This window comes from Lepisosteus oculatus, chromosome 1, assembly GCF_040954835.1.
Source record: "Lepisosteus oculatus isolate fLepOcu1 chromosome 1, fLepOcu1.hap2, whole genome shotgun sequence".
Taxonomy (NCBI): domain Eukaryota; kingdom Metazoa; phylum Chordata; class Actinopteri; order Semionotiformes; family Lepisosteidae; genus Lepisosteus; species Lepisosteus oculatus.
Window position 1 is genome coordinate 5,353,209 of NC_090696.1, and position 19,884 is coordinate 5,373,092.

Consider the following 19,884-nt stretch of genomic DNA (forward strand, 5'->3'; position numbering starts at 1 on the left):
GTGCATCGTCTTCCTGGAGTGTCGGGAATCGGGAGGTCTCGGGGCTTGACCATGCAGTCAGGTTCCCCCGAATGACTACGGGTGGAGGGGTGCTCCTTGGGCCTCCCCGTCACATGGAGCATCGTCCTGCACTGGACACACCATGCTGCCTGATGTCCAGCAGGCTACACGAAACCACGATCATCGCGAAAGAGAGGTTTGCTCCACTGCTGGCGAGTCCGTCTGAGGTGTTGCCCTCAACACACCGATGACACAAAAGCTTTTTTCATTGGGCAAGTGAACCATGTTGGTTCATTTTTGTTCTTTTTAAATTTTCACCAGCCTTGATATTCACCAGGGTAAATGACCTCGTCACCTGTACCTGAAGTGATTTCAGTACTTATTCGTGTCCAAATTTCTAGGGTGCATCACCAGTCGTGAGTGATCAATTAATCAAAATGACACCAAAACAATTCTATATGCAAAATGTATACACTTTATTTTTCTTAAAACAAGCATGCATACAGTGGTTGGTTTAGATGCTCAGTAAGTTTTATGTACAGTAAACTGTTTTTGATCTTCACGCTATCTGGATAAATATTTCACCTTGTCCATAACCATTTCCTAGCTCTCAAACAAATATAGCTACAATAACGTTAAATCTGTAACATTAACTCTTGGTTTGTATAAGTTAGTTTCTAGCATTCAGCAGCAGACTGCCAAAACGTTAACGACAATGTTATAGACAGAGACTGAATGACATTGAGAAACAAGGAAACATCATTTTAATTATTGAAAGTAATTAAAAAAAATATTCCTCTTCTGGTTCATTATTCCAATTTCTGTGCCCTAGCTGTAATGCTTTTGTTTCAGTTACTGCAAAGTGAAATGCAGAGTCTAATTGTTTTATTTTTGTAATTTTTTTATCCTTGTGTACAATGTTGAAAGAAGATAACGGTATATATCGGTCACTTCATTTTAATTATTTTTGGTACAAATATATTTGTTGTGTTATAAAACATTTCCAGTATCGTGTCCTTGTATACAGGTCTTTATTTGGACTGTATATTTTAAATATACATAGCACAAACATACAGGGGTTTAGAAAAACATTTAATCCAATGTGTCATCTGTGGCAGTGCTCTAAAAAGGAAAATAAACCTCAGAATCAGCCTCTTTACCATTTCATTAAACATCCAGGAACATTAGTGTTAATTTGCTCCTTTTAGACTTAAATCTTTCAGATATCAGATTCTATTAAATGACTTTATGAGTGCTGTAGCCCACACATTTACAGTGTGTTCACTAAAATCTTAAATGTGGCAGTATGCTTTGGAAGTGATGGCAGTTGCTTCACTCTGTTCATCATTATACCCAAGTACACTTGTCAAACTGTGTGATTTGTGCAATCTGAAGAATACATGTAGTTTGTGGTGTTTCCAGTGAAAATCATTCAGTCTGAACCCTGAAAAGCTTGGCCCATGCAGGATTTGGAGAGCGCCAGGGATTTTGCCCATCTTCTTCTGTTCTTTTTAGTTGTAAACTAGTTGCATCCTAATCTTCCCTAAGGCATATGGCTCCACTTTCCAACACCCACAGCGCTTCGGATATTATTTGGCTGGTGCTATTCAAGTATCAAAATTGACATTTTGTGAAGATTCAGCAATAGACCCTGGGAAACATAATGACCCCAAACTTTAGATGGTAACATAAGGCTGTCAGTAATACTGAGCAGTCACTGTGCTTCACAATAAGTCACAATGAAAAAACATTCGTCTTTTGGTGAGTGGAAAGTCCAGGTGGGTTTTCTGCGTTGATGCGGTCATGCAAGTGCCCCAGAAAAGAGATGTGCAGGGCGTTGCTCCTGTTCTGTCTCTTCGTGAAAGCAGAATTCTGTGAATCGGAATTTCCGCCTTAAAATCCGTTTCTCTGAGCGCCGGGCCCGTTTCAGAGCTCGGGGGTTTCTGTAGGAGCCAGTGGGGCTCTTCCTCTTTGAAAAAGGTTTGAAAGACTTCCAGGCCGCCTGTCCCCTGCAGCAGGCAAAACACAAACAATTAAGCTTTTATTTTCTCCTCTCTGAAATTGACAACATAGGGTGTTCCCTCTCACCCTCTCTCTCAAATGCAATTTTTCATAACGTAATTCACAGATAACTTTTATTTTAAAAAATCTGTACTAGTAAGGCAGGGTGAGTCAAGTCAGTTCCTTCTCTATTGTTAGCAGTTATGCACCAATTGCAGGCACAAGCAACAGACACCTGAGAGGTTTTCATTTTTGAACAAGACAGGGAGTATGACCTGCCATGGGGCAGCTGCATGGGTTCTGAGTTTCAGAGGGTCGTGGATTCAGACTGTGGGTTGGATGCTGCTGTTGACCAAGGGTACTTCACTGGAATGGCTCCAATAAATGCTGTATAAGTGGGAACTCTCCTCATTGCAAAGGTGAATCTGGTCTCAGTGCAATTATTTGGCTAATGAAAAGATAAGGTATTAAAAATGACTTAAATTCCCTTTTGGCCATCTTTGTTCAGTTGATTATTTTTTAATCACTTGGTTTACAATGTGTTGAACACTACGTCATTCCCGTGAAGATATTGTTGCAAGGAAAATGAGCTAAATGTGCCATCTTGAACTGATTTTTAAATAATTAGTGTGGAAAGAGGATATATATTAATTTTGGATCATTCCATTATCCCAAAGGATCCCAGAATGCTTTAGCTTAAGGTGGCACATCACAGGGTGGTGGAATGAGCACTTCCTTCAGTTTACAGGAGAGATTAGACAGGCCAAATTGTCAAAGCCCAGTGTGGACTTTATCCTGGATATGGGGGGTTAACATCTGTACTTTTACAAACAAAGCCACTGTCCCTGGTTAGCATAATGACACATTGCTTTGTGCACATTCTGTCTGTAGGAAAGAGCACCACCTATTGGTTCTCCAGCAACACTTACCACTTCTTTTTCCTAACACATGGTCTAGAGCTCTCCCATCCCCATACTGAACAGGCCCAGCCTTGTTTGGCTACCGTGATCTGACAAGTTCACAGTATGGGCTGGTAATGCTTCTTGCAAAGAAGTATACTCTGCACTGCGTTTGTCATTTAAAAAGATCCAAAATGTCAGGTATTGTTAGCAACCTTTTTTTCCTAGTTCCACTTGCTCTTTATTTCCTTCTGTGCACATGACTGAAATGATGAAATGTCTCACTCAAAACCAAATACGACTATGTGAATCTATTTCAAAGGCAATATCAAAAGGAAGGTTATTGGTTTATCCTGTCAATGTGTATGTCTTTAAAAGGAAAACCAAAGGGATTGATGTCAAAAACAGTTCAGAGTAATTCTTTCGCAACAAGGAAACGGAATCTTAGAATCAAAAAGAAACTTAGTACCATTACATGTTTCTCTGGACTGAACCCTGGTGTGCTTTCAATGTTTCATGAGTAAAAATTCCAGTCTTTGGAAAGAGAAGGTCCTTCAATTCAGGCATGTGATAAAACTGGAGAGTTTTTGTATTCATATTAGATATGAATATTTTAGTTATGCCTGTTTCACAGCTAATATCTAAATCAAACTAAAAATAAAACCTAACTAAGCCACGCTACAGTGAAAGGCTAGTTCTCACTTCAAATAAATCTCATCTGTTATGTTTCCAGTACATCACCACAGGGAAAGTAATACAGACAAAATGCCTTGAAGGTGTAGTAAAAGCAGGAAACTTCTAGCCTTTCTAGTTTGTTAGCTCAAGATAGAAGAGTGGTGCATGAAATTATTCAGCAGCGGCACTGAAAGGAGCGTGACAGGAACTTTTTGACTTTGAAAAAAGTCCCACCCAACACATCTTTCCGATGCCACCGGCATCAAAACGGACTCTGGAGCTGGGGTCACGATGAATGTGTTGTCCAGCCTGACAAGGAACGGGTGTCCTAATGAACCGACCCTCCAGCCCTCCTCGCAGCAATCCTTTTTTTTTGACACTTCTGTTGTTTTTAACACTGTATGTCCACCTACTGTAAATGCGAATCTCAGATTGTTCCTTCACACTTCAGCTGACAGTAGCAGCAGCTGTGTGGCTCAGGGCCATGAGAAAGGCAAGCTCAGTCCTGATCTCACCCACACATCAGACCTTTCATTTTCCGACACCCTGCAAGCTGCACAGTGGCTGAAAGGAGGGCTAGCGCCGACCAGAGCACAAGTGCATCTCTGTCTGATGTCACTGAAAGTTTACAGCCTCTCTGGGTTTTATAGGAGGTGCTGTTCACCCAAAGCCAGACTCTGGTCAACTTCATACACTGGCATTTCCCAAGTCTGAGCCCTAGTGTGTTAATAGCATGACGAGCTGTTGACAACAGATCTGAACTTCAGAGCTCAGTGTGAAGCCACTCTGGAATACTTGATATTCCTTTTACCACTGAAAAACAGGTTAACTTAATGTTCTGTGCATTGTTCACACATACCTAAAACTATGCTGTGCCACTGCCAAACAGTAACAAACGAATCCTTTCTTAAACTGCTTAAGTTGAGTAAGCTATCCATCTATGAGGCTTCTGCTGTCCAGAGAGAGTAGAGAGAAAACCATGTTTTACATTATTATCTGGTTGTAGCTCTCACAGGCACAGGCACATGCACATGCACAGAGGCAAATGTTGCAGTTCACTCCAAGCCACGCAATCTCTTCTTTCACCCAGCTGATGTCCGACCCCCCACTCCACGCCTCCCATTAGAAAACAGTATCTGAAGGTCGGCACTTTAACACGACAGTGGAATCCTCAGCAGCTGCTCCATCCAGACAGCCCTAGAATCTAAAACCGCACCCGAAACACAATCTGCACAGGGTCCTAAAATACCTTCAGAGCAACTTCCAGGATTAAAACAGGTTCTAGTGGCTATCCCCAAACCTTCCAGCTCTCAACTGGCACTAAAGGAAAAGCACCCTCTGACCACAGATTTAGAAACTTGCTGACGAAATGAAAATGCACTTTTGCCTATTTGTGTAGGGAAATAAATGCTAAAATTGTTGATGTAGCATGCTACTCATTTAGCCAGCCTGGGCTGGGATATGTGCAGAGCTTCGTCCACTCAGCATATCCCAGTTGGCATTCTTATGAAGACACCCAGTGTTGGAAGGTGAGGAGAGTCAGAAAACACCACCAGAAAGGAGTTCTCATAAAATATATAGTGGTCCAAGGCTTAGACACAGCTCTAGTGGTGCAGATCACTACATGTCTTGTGAACCCCCATATTAAAATGAATATATTCCATAATATAGCTTCACAAGTGCCTTTTAACACTTGCTTTAGTAGATGTTTTCCACGATCTTGCTTTTTCTGAAATTGTACATGTACATCTATGTATGATGTGAGATGAAGTCGAAGTATGTACTGTAAAGTGCTATTTCCCATCTAATATCTGGAATAATGCAGATAATATTATTACTTCTGGTACTTCTGGGTTCTTGCTCATGGGCTATATTTTTATACATACATTGTGACCTCTGACCTATAATGCAGCAAAGATGTGTTGCAAAAGGAACACAAAGAAAGTTCTCTTTTGAAGGAGAAGCAAACAGCAAAGGCAATTAGCTTGTGTATCTATACTGATGCACAAGAAAAGTGCAATACGAGTGAATTTATCAATAGTGTAAACATACTGCAGCTATAAACCAAAATCACAGATAACAATACACAATACATTTTCAGAGTGATGAAGGGCAATATTGCAGAGATGATATAGGAGATGCCGGTATGAGTGTAAACTTAATTCTGACAGTTTTGACACCTAGACCTGATCAGCCTCTGGACAGACTGCTGTGGGATATTCCATCACTCTGCCTGTACAACTACAGCCAGCAGACAAAGGTTTGTCCGAGGATGTCTCCTTTAATGACTGTGGTATGTTAGTACCACAGACATTCAGCTGAATGCACGTCAGGTGAAATGGCTGACCAAGAAAAGCCTTTATCTATGTTGCCTTGAAGTCATGCCAACATAATTCTACCACCGTCTGATCTTTGGCCTCCTGGTAATTGGCCTTTCCAGATGCTACTAATAGAAAATCAGCTGGCTAAAGGACTTTTTCAATGTGTCACTACGGTTCTCATCCATCTGTGCCCAAAGCTTTCTTGCGGAAAAGGCGATTCCTCCACTCTCTGATTCCTGAAAAAGAACAGCTCATTCTCCTGGCAGCTTCTGTCACACAACAGCCTGCCAACTTTCATTGCTCAAGCTGGGGAGATCATATTTTATCTATTTTTCTTGTGTTATTTGAAATCATGTCTTTTTGAATGGATTTAGCTACTAATTAAGTAGTTATGTACTCACTACTATATGAAGTAGATGGGCCAAATGACCTTCTCTTGTTCATAACTCTTTCTTATATTCTCATGTTTCTGTGGAGATTTATATTTATATTTACAGATTCTTGAACCCCTCAATTTGGGAATTTTAGCTCATTTCAAATAGCATTGACAGAACACCTGGCATTTGTATGAAATCACTTGACTGGGCTTCAGCATTTCGTTATCCCAAGGACCAGCAGTGAGCAACCCAGTGAGTTACTGATGTAAAAGAGTTACTTCTTCATAGTGAATCAGTATATAGGCAAGACTTTTTTAAGCATATTACAAGTGGTAATTAAACCCTCCAAACAACAAAATCGGGATGGCTATGATTAATCCGCTATTTTATTTGATTATTTTTTTCTGTTCTGTTAGTATAAGCGTGATTCCTTTTTAAAGCCGTGTTAGTAAAAGTGCAGCTCAAATCCCAGATCTATTTTTTTTAAGTCAGAGCCGACAGTGTACTTACATGTGACTTAAGAACTGGCCAGTGTATTAGACCTCATACCCATTCTCTATTTCAAATAATCTCTTTCACTGCCATATTCCATAAAGGATCCCGTCAAATCTGCAAAGTCCTCCACTATCAGACTGGTCGAATCCTCACCGGGCAGCTCTGTGTCAGTGGGCTGAGGCCCAAAGTGAGGGTTGCTGACACCAGGCTCGGCGCTCTTCCTTGGGCCCGGCTGCGGTGGGGTCTTCTGGTTAGCGGGCGCGAAACCCCCTGCGTGCTCGCTGTCGGCCTCGCTGGTGGAGGGTGCCAGGACGTGGTAGAGACTGGGCAGGCGAATGTCCAGACGCACGCCGCTCTTGGCAAAGAGCTTGTCGTTGAGGGAGTAGAGCTTGTCGGTGATGTCATTCCCCAGCATGACCGAGAAGAGACGGGCAATGTAGCGCTCTCTGGACAGCAAGAGGTAGAGTTTCTTTCTCCTCCAGGTGATGTAGCGGCAGTCTGTCTCTGCGGTCAGAGTCACCTGGCGAAAGGGTCAAAGGTCAGAGGTCAAAGCCTGGAAGGACATTCAGATGCATATACCCTTTCCTTCACATTATGTAGCTCATTAATACATTAAATTATATTACTCTGGGGGAATTCATCACTGTTTTACATTACAGTACTCAACATCTAAAACACCTTTGGATAACTGATAAGGTCTTTTGGCTTTCTTCTCACACAACATAATAACTTCCACTCATTTTCTTTAAGTTTTATGTCTTTTTTTTTTTGTTCTGACGGATAACATTTCTACCCAACTGCAGTACGCATCCTCAACAGCTAACTGCAGTTCCTCAGACTCAATTTACATCTGCACTATGCACGTTTTGCATGGTCTACCATGTTTTTTTTCACTACTACATATTTATTGCTCCTGTTGTTATTATTTATTCCGTTCGTAATGTACGGTCTACACTGTGTGGTGTGGTCTGCTGTACTGTGTCGATATCTTGGGAGATCAGTGCGAATAAGAATTCCAATGCACGGTTACATATGGCCAAACCCTCCTCTACTCATATGACTTGATGTAGTGTATAACAATCTTTTCAGACCCAAATTGGAGGAGAGCCACTGCACCATGAGAAGCAGCACTCATCTGTGTGACCTGTTGCAGTCACTGTGGGTCAGGTGTGGAACTGACAAACCGATTCACCAACTGAACTCAAGGGGAACGTTAGGATGTTCGGAGTGTGCTAGCCAGGACATGTAGGTTAACCCTTCAGCTTCTGTGCCATGAGATCCATAATGAACCACACAGAACCCCAGTCTGACATCTCCTCCAAAGCACAGCTCTGTCTACAGCACAGTGTCCCTGCTATCCATAACAGGGCTTTGGTTGGGGAATTTGGTTTCAATGGTAGAGTACCACCTACTGTTCCATTAACACCAACACCATAACTTTCCCTGGAGGTCTCCCATCTCGGGACTCTATAACACAAGTGAATAGAATTTCGTTGAAGGCTGAGAATGGAATGTGCTTCATTACACAAGGGCTGTGGGAGTGTGGAACAAGCTGCCCAGCCTCGGCGTTGAAGGCGATACTTTGACTTCCTTAAAGAAACGGTTGGTTGAAATCCTTAAAGCAATCACCTACTAGAAACCAAACAAGCAAGATGCACCGAATGGATTTTTTTTAGTTTGTAACATTTTTATTTGCTTGTGAGTACAGGATCATGACGATCATATAGAAAACAAAGATTTAGAGCTGTCCTTGTTCCGGATGTTGTTCAGGACTGAGCAATTGAGGATACCAAACGTAGAAATGCGACACCTGTATCGAGGCACTGGGATGTAAGTAATGGTATCTGATCTTTTATCTTTGAAAGTCTTTAAGAGGACTTTAAATGGGTTTCATTGATCATTAGTTCACTGCTTCTATTTTTGCCTTCATAAACAATCACTTTGAAAGTAGGGCTTTTAAGTGAGTTAACATGCTTGTGCGGTATGTTTTGAATGACAAAACAAATTGAATCGATTGCTGCAGTCTAGTCACTCTCTGATAAACACTGCGTGAGAAAAATAAGGGCAGATACAACACGTGGAGAGATGATGGCAACAGTGGTGTTACATTCCTCTTTATTTTAAAAGCTCAGATAAACTGCGAGTAAATTAACAAAAATAAAGACTGCAGCTGGAAAATTGATCTTATTTTTATTGCAAGGCATCGAGAAAGTTAAACCTACATAGACAGAGTTCTAATAAGGCTGCCTGTTAAATCTTTAGTGTTTTTAATGACAGTAAAACGTTGAGATTTTTTCAGCGCTCACTTTGAGTACCTTGATGACATCACGCAGTTCTTTCTTCGCAAAGAGTGATACAATTTTCAGATTACTGTTAATATCTTTGCCAACCGCTCCTAACATCTAGGTTACCACTTGAACTGTGTTCAGAAAAAAATGCATTCACAGATAATTGCCTTCAAGTCCTGTTCTGTACTTTTGGAAAAGTTGTTTTTTTGGAAGTCACTAGTGTTCTCAGAAAATTACTCCTGGCTAATGTTACTGTGTACATCCACATAATACTCAGAGACACAGGATAAAAACAGAAAGTTATATTCTAAATGATTACAAATTGAATATCTTGCAGTAATGGTGAATATTGTACAACACTCATCTTACTTTAACCCATTAAGTCATAACCTTTTCTGACATTCTAGATGTGGAAATGGAAGTTACTACAGTATGTATTAGACACATTGAGATTTAACAATGATTTACTAAACATTTAAACATAAGAAAGGTTTGAAATGAGAGTAGGGTATTCGGTCCATCTAACTTGTATGGGTGCTAGAACCAAGTTTTATCCAGCGTAACAGCTTTGACAGCATGATGGGTTAGTTGTTCCAGACTCCCACAACCCTTTGTGTAAAGATATGCCTCCTGCTCATGGTTTAAAATACACTTTCCTAATGTTTTCACTTCCGTCCTCTGGTTAGAGTTTCACTGATGATTCCAAAGAAGTCCTGGCTGGACTTTTCCTCAGTGCCTTTGATTTTGAATGGTTGAATCAGGTGCCCTAATAGATACATCTGTTTGTTCAAGACTAAAATAATTATTTTCTATTAACCAGTCATGGTAGGGCTGTCCTTCAAGCCTGAAAATATAAACCCATATCATCCACATGGGAATATTAATGAATTATATGTGCCATGAGTGAAGCCCCTTAGTTTGTAAATATTAAGTATAATTTAATACACAATCTCAAATTCCTTTTAGTCTTCCACAATGTGATTAATTTCCCTTAAGATGGTGTTTACCTGAAACTTTCCTTCTTCCGTGGGCCTCAAAGACTCCCACTCCGGAGAGTCGAGGAACTGATATGGGAAAATATAGTGAAGAAACTGGCCTTCCAGAGAGACGCGAATCCTTAGAGAAACAGCAACACCACGTTATTAGTGAGACATTTCAATGAGGTTGTCCAGTGCAGGAGGACAGATATCTGTGCAAGATCTCCTGGGTTGTATTTATATACTAAAGCAGTCTTGCATTATGTTTACCGTGTTCTACAGACTGAATAACTCCAGGGGTTGCAAAACCAAATAAATTAAGAACAAATAAATTGCCTTAAGGGATTCTTCGGTTTCTCACCTGAGAAATGTGAAAATATGTTTTGCAAACTAATTTCTGTTGGGGTTTTTTAAATGAAAACCTGCACAGTGCTACAAGTGTCAAGTAGCTGAGCTAAAGCAAACTCTGATTTGCGGTGTGTTAGAGTAGACATTTTCCAAATTACTTGTATTATTGCACCTCACCACATACCTATTTAATCATGATATAGAGCACATGGATCATCCTAAAGATTGTTTTTCACAGTATGATAAAGACAGTTTACTTATGCATTTGCTATTCTTGGATCAAGCTCCTCGTCATAAAAAAAACTCCTTTAAAACCATACAAATTCTAAGCCTAGACATGAAATCATCTCTGTCTCCAATAATCTATCCCATGCGCTGACAGAATTCTGTGGATTTTTTTTCTAGTATCAGTGTGAAATCGTCTTTCCCAGTTATGTAACCGAGCTTATCATGAGTAAATTTTGGGATCAAGCTTATTTATTTCCTCTAAGACTTTGCAGACTTCAGTAAAGTCACTTTTCAGACGTCTTTTGCCGAGACTAAAAATGAAGTTCCTCAGAACCACACAGCCCATTCCCCGTAGATGAGACTTCGCTCATCTGTGGACTTTCATTCTCCTTGATCCCTTTAGTAATCTGCTGTATTATTTTTGTATGAGTACTTATAGTTGTAATTTCAGAAGAGTTTACATATTCCAATAGTAGTCACTCAATGTGAAAATAAATTTCCTTAGTCAGCCCACAAGAACGGATTGGCACAGTAATGACCTTTTCAATTGCAGAAATTCTTTATTGTATTGTGTCCTAAATTCAAGGTTTTTTAAAATAATGCAGTGTTTCAAAAATATACTTAGAAAGCTACTTAAAATATACTTAATAACTCATATCCATGATTTATGGAGAATTATGGAACATTATATCATAACACACAGACTTCTCAATTTCCAAATGTCTAACAGCTACCCCTGTGCAAGTAACAAGTACCATGTTTGATTTTGGCCTCTGTAATTTGTAAATGTTTCCTTCACCATCCAAAAATAGAAAAAGCCTTTCGTTTGTTTGAAAGCATGTTGCAGTGATAGTAGATGAGATCCTGTCTCACTGGGGAGTGCAGTTCACTCGGGCTTCTGATGTGAAGCCACTGCCAAGATTTTTTAAATTCAAAGTCACTGAGACACTGAATGAAACTGTTTCGCCAAAGCTTGCCTTACACCAAGTGTTTAACCCTTAATAACCCACATTATTTCCTTATTTAACTAGATATCACCTTGAAAGTCAGCTTCAAACCCTTTTTTTCAACACATAGGTTCCCCTGACATCTTTGTCTCATCTGTTTCATAAACCAATATCTCTTTAATTAAACAAGCAGCAATCCCCTTACGGCAATTGTATCCTACAGTACTGAAAAAACAAAACAAGAACCTCATTCCCACCACATAATCATGGAGGAAAAGAAAGATTACTTACTAAACATTTAGGAGAACAAGTTAAAGAATGCAAATCAAATTTCGCTCTAGTCGTTGAACATCAACAGGAAACATTTTTTTGCATAAATATTGCAAATGCATTGCAGATTTAATTTTACTTAAATTTGAAATTTGAAATTGGTAACCATAAAGTATCATTAAGTCATTTTCAGAACAGTTAGTCTTGAACTGAATCATTTTTGTGTTCATGTTGGCTTTACAACAGTGCAGGCACGCTGGCTTGATGGGTCATTCAATTGAGTTTTCGGGAAGATTCATAGGCTAGCTAAAATGTGGGAAACATATCAGAAGACTGGAGGCTAGGAAGCAGTAGCTTTTCAGTATTGCTAGAGTGACAGATTGGAGAGGAAAGGAGGTTGATCATGTAAATAAGGACAGTCATAGAGAGAGCAGCAGGTGGATTAAGTTAAAATGCAGTCATATAGCAAGAGAGAAAACTGTCCCTGCTGCAGAGACTAGCATATGAATTCAGAAACATATTGTGAGCTAGAGACTTTGGCTACACGTGGTTTTACTCATTCACAACCAGGCATCTATGCTGATTCTCTTGCATTGCACTGCATGCATGAATGCAATGCATTGTATGCATGAATGCATTGCATGATCAGGAGGCATGTCTTTTTTTACAAAGGGTTGAAGGAGTGTGGAACATGCTGCCCAACCATCGTGATGAAGCTGATACTGTTGCTTCCTTCTATAAAGAGTTTTTGGCTTTTTCAGATACCCTTGTTCAAAAAACATCAATCTTAGTTATCAGTAACAGGAAAACAGCAAAATAGTATAATCTAAAAGAATCAACATTCTCCATTCCAAGAATAAATTCTCACAGGAAATCAATAAAATGTTTGATGCTGTAAGATTTCACTTGGAAAAGCAATGTGCACATTACATAAATTGCTGATACTATGAGAAAGTTTCACTTTTACTCAATACATTGTAACTGAGAAGAAAATAAAGTGTGGTGAAACTTTTGGGTTGAATCACTTACATTTCTGCTTGTCCAAAAGATAAAAATCCTGCTATATTTTAAGCCTATTTGGCTTCTACATGGAGATCTTTTTCACTGTTAAAGCACAAAACAGCTGTTGTTTCATAGAAGCTTCTGTAAGCCAACTCATAACTCACGATACTGACATCTCCTTCAGACTTTAGAATGAAACAATTCTAAAAAATCTTTTCCTATGTTGTAATGATAGGCTCAGCATTATATATCACTTATTCGGATAAGGTGAAATTAAAACATATTGGTTAGATTTATCAATAATATCTGGTTTAGTTTTTAAATGTCCCCAGTCAAAGGGGAAACAGTTCCTCTTTTCTGCACAGCTGATGCTCTTTCTACTTCATGGCAACAATTCTTCTTCTCAAGAATCAAGCAACCTCATGATTTTCCTTTTTAACTCTCGTCCAGGTATTTCCGAGCTGGTGTTGATTAAAGTAGTGGCGGTTGTTTTTTATTTCTCTCAACTCCCAGTCCTGTTCAGCGAGATTCTAATCTGTCAGCATCGGCCTCGGAAAGAGATACAGCATGTGTTTCAGATGACGGGGGCCTGCAGGAAGGTTTTATTTTTCTCAATGGCCGGCTACTTACCTCCCCGACAGCAGGAAGGACAGCCTGTCGATGGGGGTCTTACCCTCCAGGGCGTAGTTCTGGTCCTTGTCCAGAGAGACGACCTGGTTCTCGCCGGCGGCGACGATCTCCTTGAAGATGGGCACGGGCACCTCCAGTGGCAGGTAGATGCCCTTGTAGAGGATGTCGAGCTCCTCCTCGAAGCTGTCCTTGCGGAGGCGGTAGATGAGGTGAGCCAGCTGCAGGAGACAGAGAAGCAGCAGCAGAATGCTCCAGAAGACAATATCGGCACCGCACGCGTCCAGCCAGCCCCACAGAGCGTAGCAGAGAAAGCCCGGGGCCAGGAGGCTGAAGATGTAGATCGTGCCGAAAACACCACTGCCCCCCATATACCCTAAGATAAACAGGATGTTGCCCAGCTGGTATACAGCCCCCTCTGTGCCGCTGCTCCACTCCTCACACTGAGGGTGCCCATAAAACATGGTGGCAAACAGGGTTGAGTTTTCCTTCCACATGTCTGTCTGCCGCACCTTCAGGATCCAAGTTCAAAAAAAGGTGAAACAAATGACTGGAAAGGCCTTTAGAAAAAAGTACACTAAAATACACTTCTCCAGGAACAAGGAATAAGAAACAAGAAAATAAACAAGTGTCTAAAGTAAAATTTGCTCCCTGATGTATTACTTGGATAGATCAAGTCCTGTGCCGGACAAAAGCAGTCCCTGATTTCATTTCTCCACTAGCCTGGTTCGGAACCTGCATCGATTTCTCCCTTCTGTTTTCTTACACTCTTTCCAGCCCCTCTCTCTGCCTGCCTGCTGCTCCCTCCCTCTCCCTCCCTCTCCCTCTGGTTCTTCGCCGAGTGTTTCATCTGGAATGTACGTCCCTTGGCAACAGGGAGCGCAGAGAGAGACCCCAGAAGGATAACCATGTTTGGAATTGAAACCCAAGGAGCAAAGAGCCATGGATGGAAAGCAGATGGGGCACTTAACATAACGCTGCCCGGCTGAGGTGATAAGAAGTGGCAGAGAGCCCTGCTTCCCTGTCATCAGCTCAGCTTTCGCTTCGTCCTGTTTGTGAACCTGCTCTGGATTTCTGATGTGGTCCCCTGAAGCGGACAGACAACTGCCCGACCAGCGCTTCGAAATGGTTCCGGCGTGTTCGGGTGGGACTTTTCTTTTTTAGACGTTTAAATAGGTGGAACGGCACGGCGGCTCGGATTTCAGCTCTGACCCCCGGCCCGTGGTTTGCATGCCAGCTCCTGCTCGTCACTCTCTGTTAAAGGTGGAGCCATGAGTTCGAGGGAGGCATGCGGCGAGGAGCTGCCCCAGCCGAATTCGATTGCCATTCAATCCATCTTCATACTTGAGCAGAGCTGGCGGCGGCAGACAGCTGTCCCTCCGGCAGGCCCGCGCAGAACGTCACATGACGGACATCTTGTGAGGCACTAATCCACCACAACAAACTTGACAGCGTGTTTCCATTGTTTCCTGGCCTTTATGGGCTTCTACAGGTACAGGGCCTTACTTACTGCTACAAATGTATCAGAGAAAAGCAAAGAGCTTCACTGGGGCAGCAGTAGGGAGCGAAATAGAAATGACAAAGAAATAGCAGTACACTGGAGGGCCGTGGTTAGAGTTATGGACTTGTACCTGGAAGTCTGTGAGCCCCAAATCCCAGGTGTGACACATGTTTACCTTGAATAATTCACCCACTGTGTAAAATAAGCAGCTGTGCGAATTGGCGCCACTGTAAACTGATTTAAATAACAGCGTCGGTCAAAGAAAGTAGTCATGACCCGGGGAAAAGTCACCAAGCCAGAATGGGGAAGAAGACAACTGTTTTCCAGAACGACAGCTCCTGTGCAGTTTTTATGATTGAACCATTAAAATTCCACGTCCTGTATTCTCTCTGTTCATGTGCCGCAAAGGCTCTATTTTCAACAATTTGCCCCATAAATAATTTTTAACACAAGAGCACTTGCAACACAATGTGCAAAACATTATGTTTTTCTCTGTTAGAAAACATCTCCTGTACATAAAGTATTTTGCATTTGAAGATAACTGCTTAATTAGTAAGATTGCTGCAAATGACTCAATCTTTCTCTTTGACTACTCCCAATATCCCATTCCTGCTAGCATCCTTTAAGCAGTATGGTTTGATTTCTCTGATTCATAAAGTAATGGGTTGTTTAGTACTTAAGATTTACAACCATTTAAAAATGCTATGCATTCTACTGATATATATTGCAAATTATATTTTCTGTATCAAATGGCAACAATAAAATGTGATTACCGATCTTACTATTCTTGTCACATAAGAAAAGACAATTAAAAAAGCATGTAATATGAAAATAAAAGAATTCAATTAAGTCCAACACTGTAAAGCCTGTCATGGACAAAAATAACTGTGAAAGTGGGACACTCTGTAAAAAGGACATTTTCAGTGGATTGCACTGGGATTAATAATCTTTGTAGTACAATCATTAAGAGCTACAGTAATTGGTTTAATAATGGTTATATCTTGAGAGCAAAAGTAGTTCAAAGAGTAAAGGGGATCAAGTATTTAAACATTTCATGTTACAATTCAAAATTGTTTTCATTTTGCACTATGTTTGCACTGTGAGATTTTTTTTCCCACTGAACACTTGAATAGCTGTAGGAATCCAGGTGCAAAGTGAAGGAAATACACCCAACATACTGTAAGAACATAGAAAAATTGTATAAAGGAAAGGAAGCCATTTGGCCCCTTCAGCTTCATTCCTCGTTATTTGTTAATTGATCACAGGATTTTATCCAGCCATTTTTTAATAGAAGGGGATTGAACAGCATGACTGGGTAGCTTGTTCCAGTCTCCCAACACTCTTTGTGCAAAATAGTATCTGTCCTTTTCTGCTTTAAAAGCACATTCCCTTGGTTTCCATTTGTGTCCTCTAGTTCCTGTTTGATTCTGGATACTTGAATAACGTGCCCTTACAGCATTCTCTGTCTGAAACTGAAAAATAAAATAAAATCCAAAGCAGGAATATCTTTTTTTTCATATTGTGGTAATCAAAAATTATACACAATATTCTCAATTATCTTATTAGAGCATTTTACAATTTTAGCATGAAATCCACCAATCTGTTGTCAGAAAGTGGCTTATACCTGTTATACCCCTGGGTCAACCTGGAATTCTAGAAAGCTGGCCTCACTTAGAATTTTACGGTCTATAGCTAAATAGATAGAACTTAAGCTGGTCAATATTATAATTGTGCACTAGAAAAACCTTTGTTAGAATATTGCATATAATGTTGGACATAATGTTGAAAACAATGTTGCTGCTCTGGAATCAGGCCAAAGAGCAAAACACACTCTTGTGCTTCTTTCAAGAAACGGCTGGATGATATCCTCGCATCAACGAGCTACCACTTCCTAATGGGCTAGATTCACTGAATGGTCTCCTCTTATATGTTACCTTAACTTAAAGTTAGTCAGGTAGGACTCATCTTCTCTAAATGCATATTCATTATACCCTAGAATTTTCTTGTCATAAGTATGTCTCTAGTTTAGTTCTAATTGTAATTGTCTCATAACCTTACATGACTAAGGTTAGCTGAAAAGCAAAGATTGTCAGTTTGTAATTATTTGGTTCACTTTGTCACTTTTATTATAGATGGGTGCTACATGACGTTTCCTGGTGTTACTGCTGTTTTGAATGATATTAACAGCCAGTGAGTGACATCCTTTGAAGTGACAGATCAGGAGGATGTCCAACTAATCTCAAACAGTTTCAATCACCTGTGTATAAATATAGCAATGCTTGAGCACCCAACCACGCAGCATGCCAGCAGCTAGTATCACCCTGCAACGCACAACTGGCAGCAGGTGTGAGCCTGGCCAATAGCTGGGAAAGCTCAGGTTGCTGCTGGAAGAGGTGTTAGTGAGGCCAGTAAGGGGCGCTCGGCCTGCGGTTTGTGTGGTTCCTAATGCCCCAGTACAGGGACAAGAACACGACACACGATGTTCTGCTCCTCACTGGTAGCTGCCGTGTGGTGAGTGTACTGTGAGCGCAGTACAGGCTGCCATTACATCATCCAGGTGGGGCTGCACACTGGTGGTGGTGGAGGGGAGTCCCCATGACCTGTAAAGTGAGCGGACTTGAGCGGAGTGTCCAGAAAAGCAGTTTATAAGTGTAAGCATTATTTTTATTATCATTTCCTTCAACATGCTCTTTTTGTCACTGCTTTTTTCTTCAGATACTCCTTCCTTCCAGTCCAGTTTCAGAATTTCTCTGTAGATTCTAACTCCACGCCTACTGACACCTAGGGCAAGCAGATCACGTCTGTGCATCAGAAAGTCTTCCAGTGGCCTCCTCTTCAGCACGCCATATCCTATTTATTAATATTTCCAGCTGTTCATCATTAGGCAATATTCCTGCAAACAACCCTGATTTAGTCCAGCTCTTCAGTGTTTTTCAAGGTCTTTGAATTTAATACAGAAAGAGTGCTGTTATGCCAGTTATGTTTGTTGCAATATGAAACAAACAACTATGGGGTCCTCACCCCGATTTGGTAGAAGCCTGTTTATTCTTTCCACAGTGTCAGCCAGTTCAGCTCCAGGGAAACAGCAGCCTGCCGATGACTCAGGCTCCTTCTCACTGCAGGGCTGTGTGGCGGCTCTGTGGCTAAGAATCTGCGCCTGTGGCTGGAAGGTTGCCAGTTCGAATCCCGCGGCCAGCAGAGGAATCCTACTCTGTTGGGCCCCTGAGCAAGGCCCTTCACCCCAACTGCTCCAGGGGCGCTGTACAATGGCTGACCCTGCAGTCTGACCCCCAGCTTCTCTCCCTGTCTGTGTGTCTCATGGACAGCAAGTTAGGGGTATGTGAAAAGACAAATTCCTAATACAAGAGATTGTATAGGGCCAGTCAGGTGATCTTATCTTTCAAGTATACAGTATCTCACTTTCAGTGTTCCTGAAATCTGAGTCTTTCACAATCACTATTTCTCTTTTTCTTGGGTGTTTTGGTTGCTGTGGCAGTGTTTTATGTGGTTGTGACTGATATCTGAATATTATCTGTGATAGGAGAAATGAGAAGCTGCCGTTTGTATTAAAACATTTGCTTCTTCCAACCACTGATAACTTATCAGCTCCAAATCAGTTAATAATTGCTGATGAAATTGTACTGTTTTTTATTGGGAAACATTTTCTATCATATTAAACTACCTACTTCTTCTAGCTTTTTGCAAACTAATCCCTCTTCTAAAACTGCATTGTTAAATGATCATCATCATTTGGCTGCTATGTTTTTCTTAAGTGACATAATACCCTGGATATTACTCAACAAAGGGAGTTTAACCGAATATAACTAGTACAGTAACTACAGCCTTTTATAGAATTAAACTTCTGGATAAAAAAATCCAAAATATAATATACAATAGAGGAATAGAAAGAAGGTGGAAATAAACTTTCACCTCAACCGCACAACCAAACAATACATCAAATTCAATAATGACGTGAGATTAGGAGACCCATGTCATAGACAATCATACCACTGGGCAACAGAGGAGATCCTTTCAGGAAGCTGGGGCACTCTCAAAATCAATAGCCTTGATTCCACTGTTCTGCAACACATGCTTCACCATCGACCCGCTGACAGATTCTGTTGCCTGGAAAGGAAGTTGTCTGAAGGTGAAAGAGATCAAGAGGTCAGGCACATTGCTGTTCAGCCTGCCACATGAGATACGATGTAAAGGTTAAGCACTTGTGTTCTTTCTGAAGTGCGATCCTCTCGATATGAATTGTACTGTCCATACAAGGTCCTGGAGGGGAGGCACTGCTGTTGAATGTCTAAAAGATTAGGAGCTCTGGAAGACTCTTCACCACAACCGATTTGACAATTATTCTTATAGTTTCCTCCAGATTTATTTTTCTGGCTTGCAAGCCATTCCGACTTGATTTTCTTTGCGTTGCAAAATTTCAGTTCCTCTAAAGATTTCTAATGAATTTATAATTGCTAAAAAGAATAACCTTTTGGTGTTTAAGATCAATCCTGATGCTGAAACTTGCCAGCTTGCAACAATTGCAAATACTTATAAATAACTGAAATGTTCATAATGTATTTGAATAATTTCATGCTGAATAATTTAATGTTTTTCTTGTGCAGTACTTATATACAGTTTAAAGTGTCTATGAACACCTACTCTCAAATTATGCACAAGAATATCATTAGCATAGTTATTCATTGCAAAGAAGGAATGTTACAGGTGAGGTCACCCGAAGAAGGCTTCACGGCTGAAACGGGTTTTCTTTCTTCTCTTTTCAGCATGGACTAAACCTTTACTTATTCCTTTGCAGCCTACACATGCTGATGCAGCTCCCCACCTGAACTACTTCAACGTTACAGGTATACCATTATCAAGAAGTACAATGTAATTTCTTAACTATATATCAAGGATTGTTCCTCTTAAGA

At 40.7% G+C, this 19,884-nt stretch overlaps 1 protein-coding gene across 2 annotated transcripts; it reads right to left on the reverse strand.

Moving 5' to 3' along the window:
- Positions 1-452: 452 nt before the first annotated feature.
- popdc2 (popeye domain cAMP effector 2) lies at positions 453-14,300 on the reverse strand. Of its 2 annotated transcripts, none has more exons than XM_015343795.2 (4): positions 13,459-14,300; positions 10,064-10,172; positions 6,922-7,288; positions 453-2,009 (listed from the first exon to the last, which is right to left on the reverse strand). In XM_015343795.2, the coding sequence occupies exons 1-4, from the start codon at positions 13,950-13,952 to the stop codon at positions 1,927-1,929; spliced, it is 1,053 nt and encodes a 350-aa protein (XP_015199281.1). In that variant the 5' UTR covers positions 13,953-14,300; the 3' UTR covers positions 453-1,926. The 2 variants fall into 2 exon arrangements, with proteins under 2 accessions (XP_015199281.1, XP_006629205.1); XM_006629142.3 differs by having other exon boundaries at positions 1,919-2,009; positions 6,784-7,288.
- Between the last annotated feature and the right edge of the window lie 5,584 nt (positions 14,301-19,884).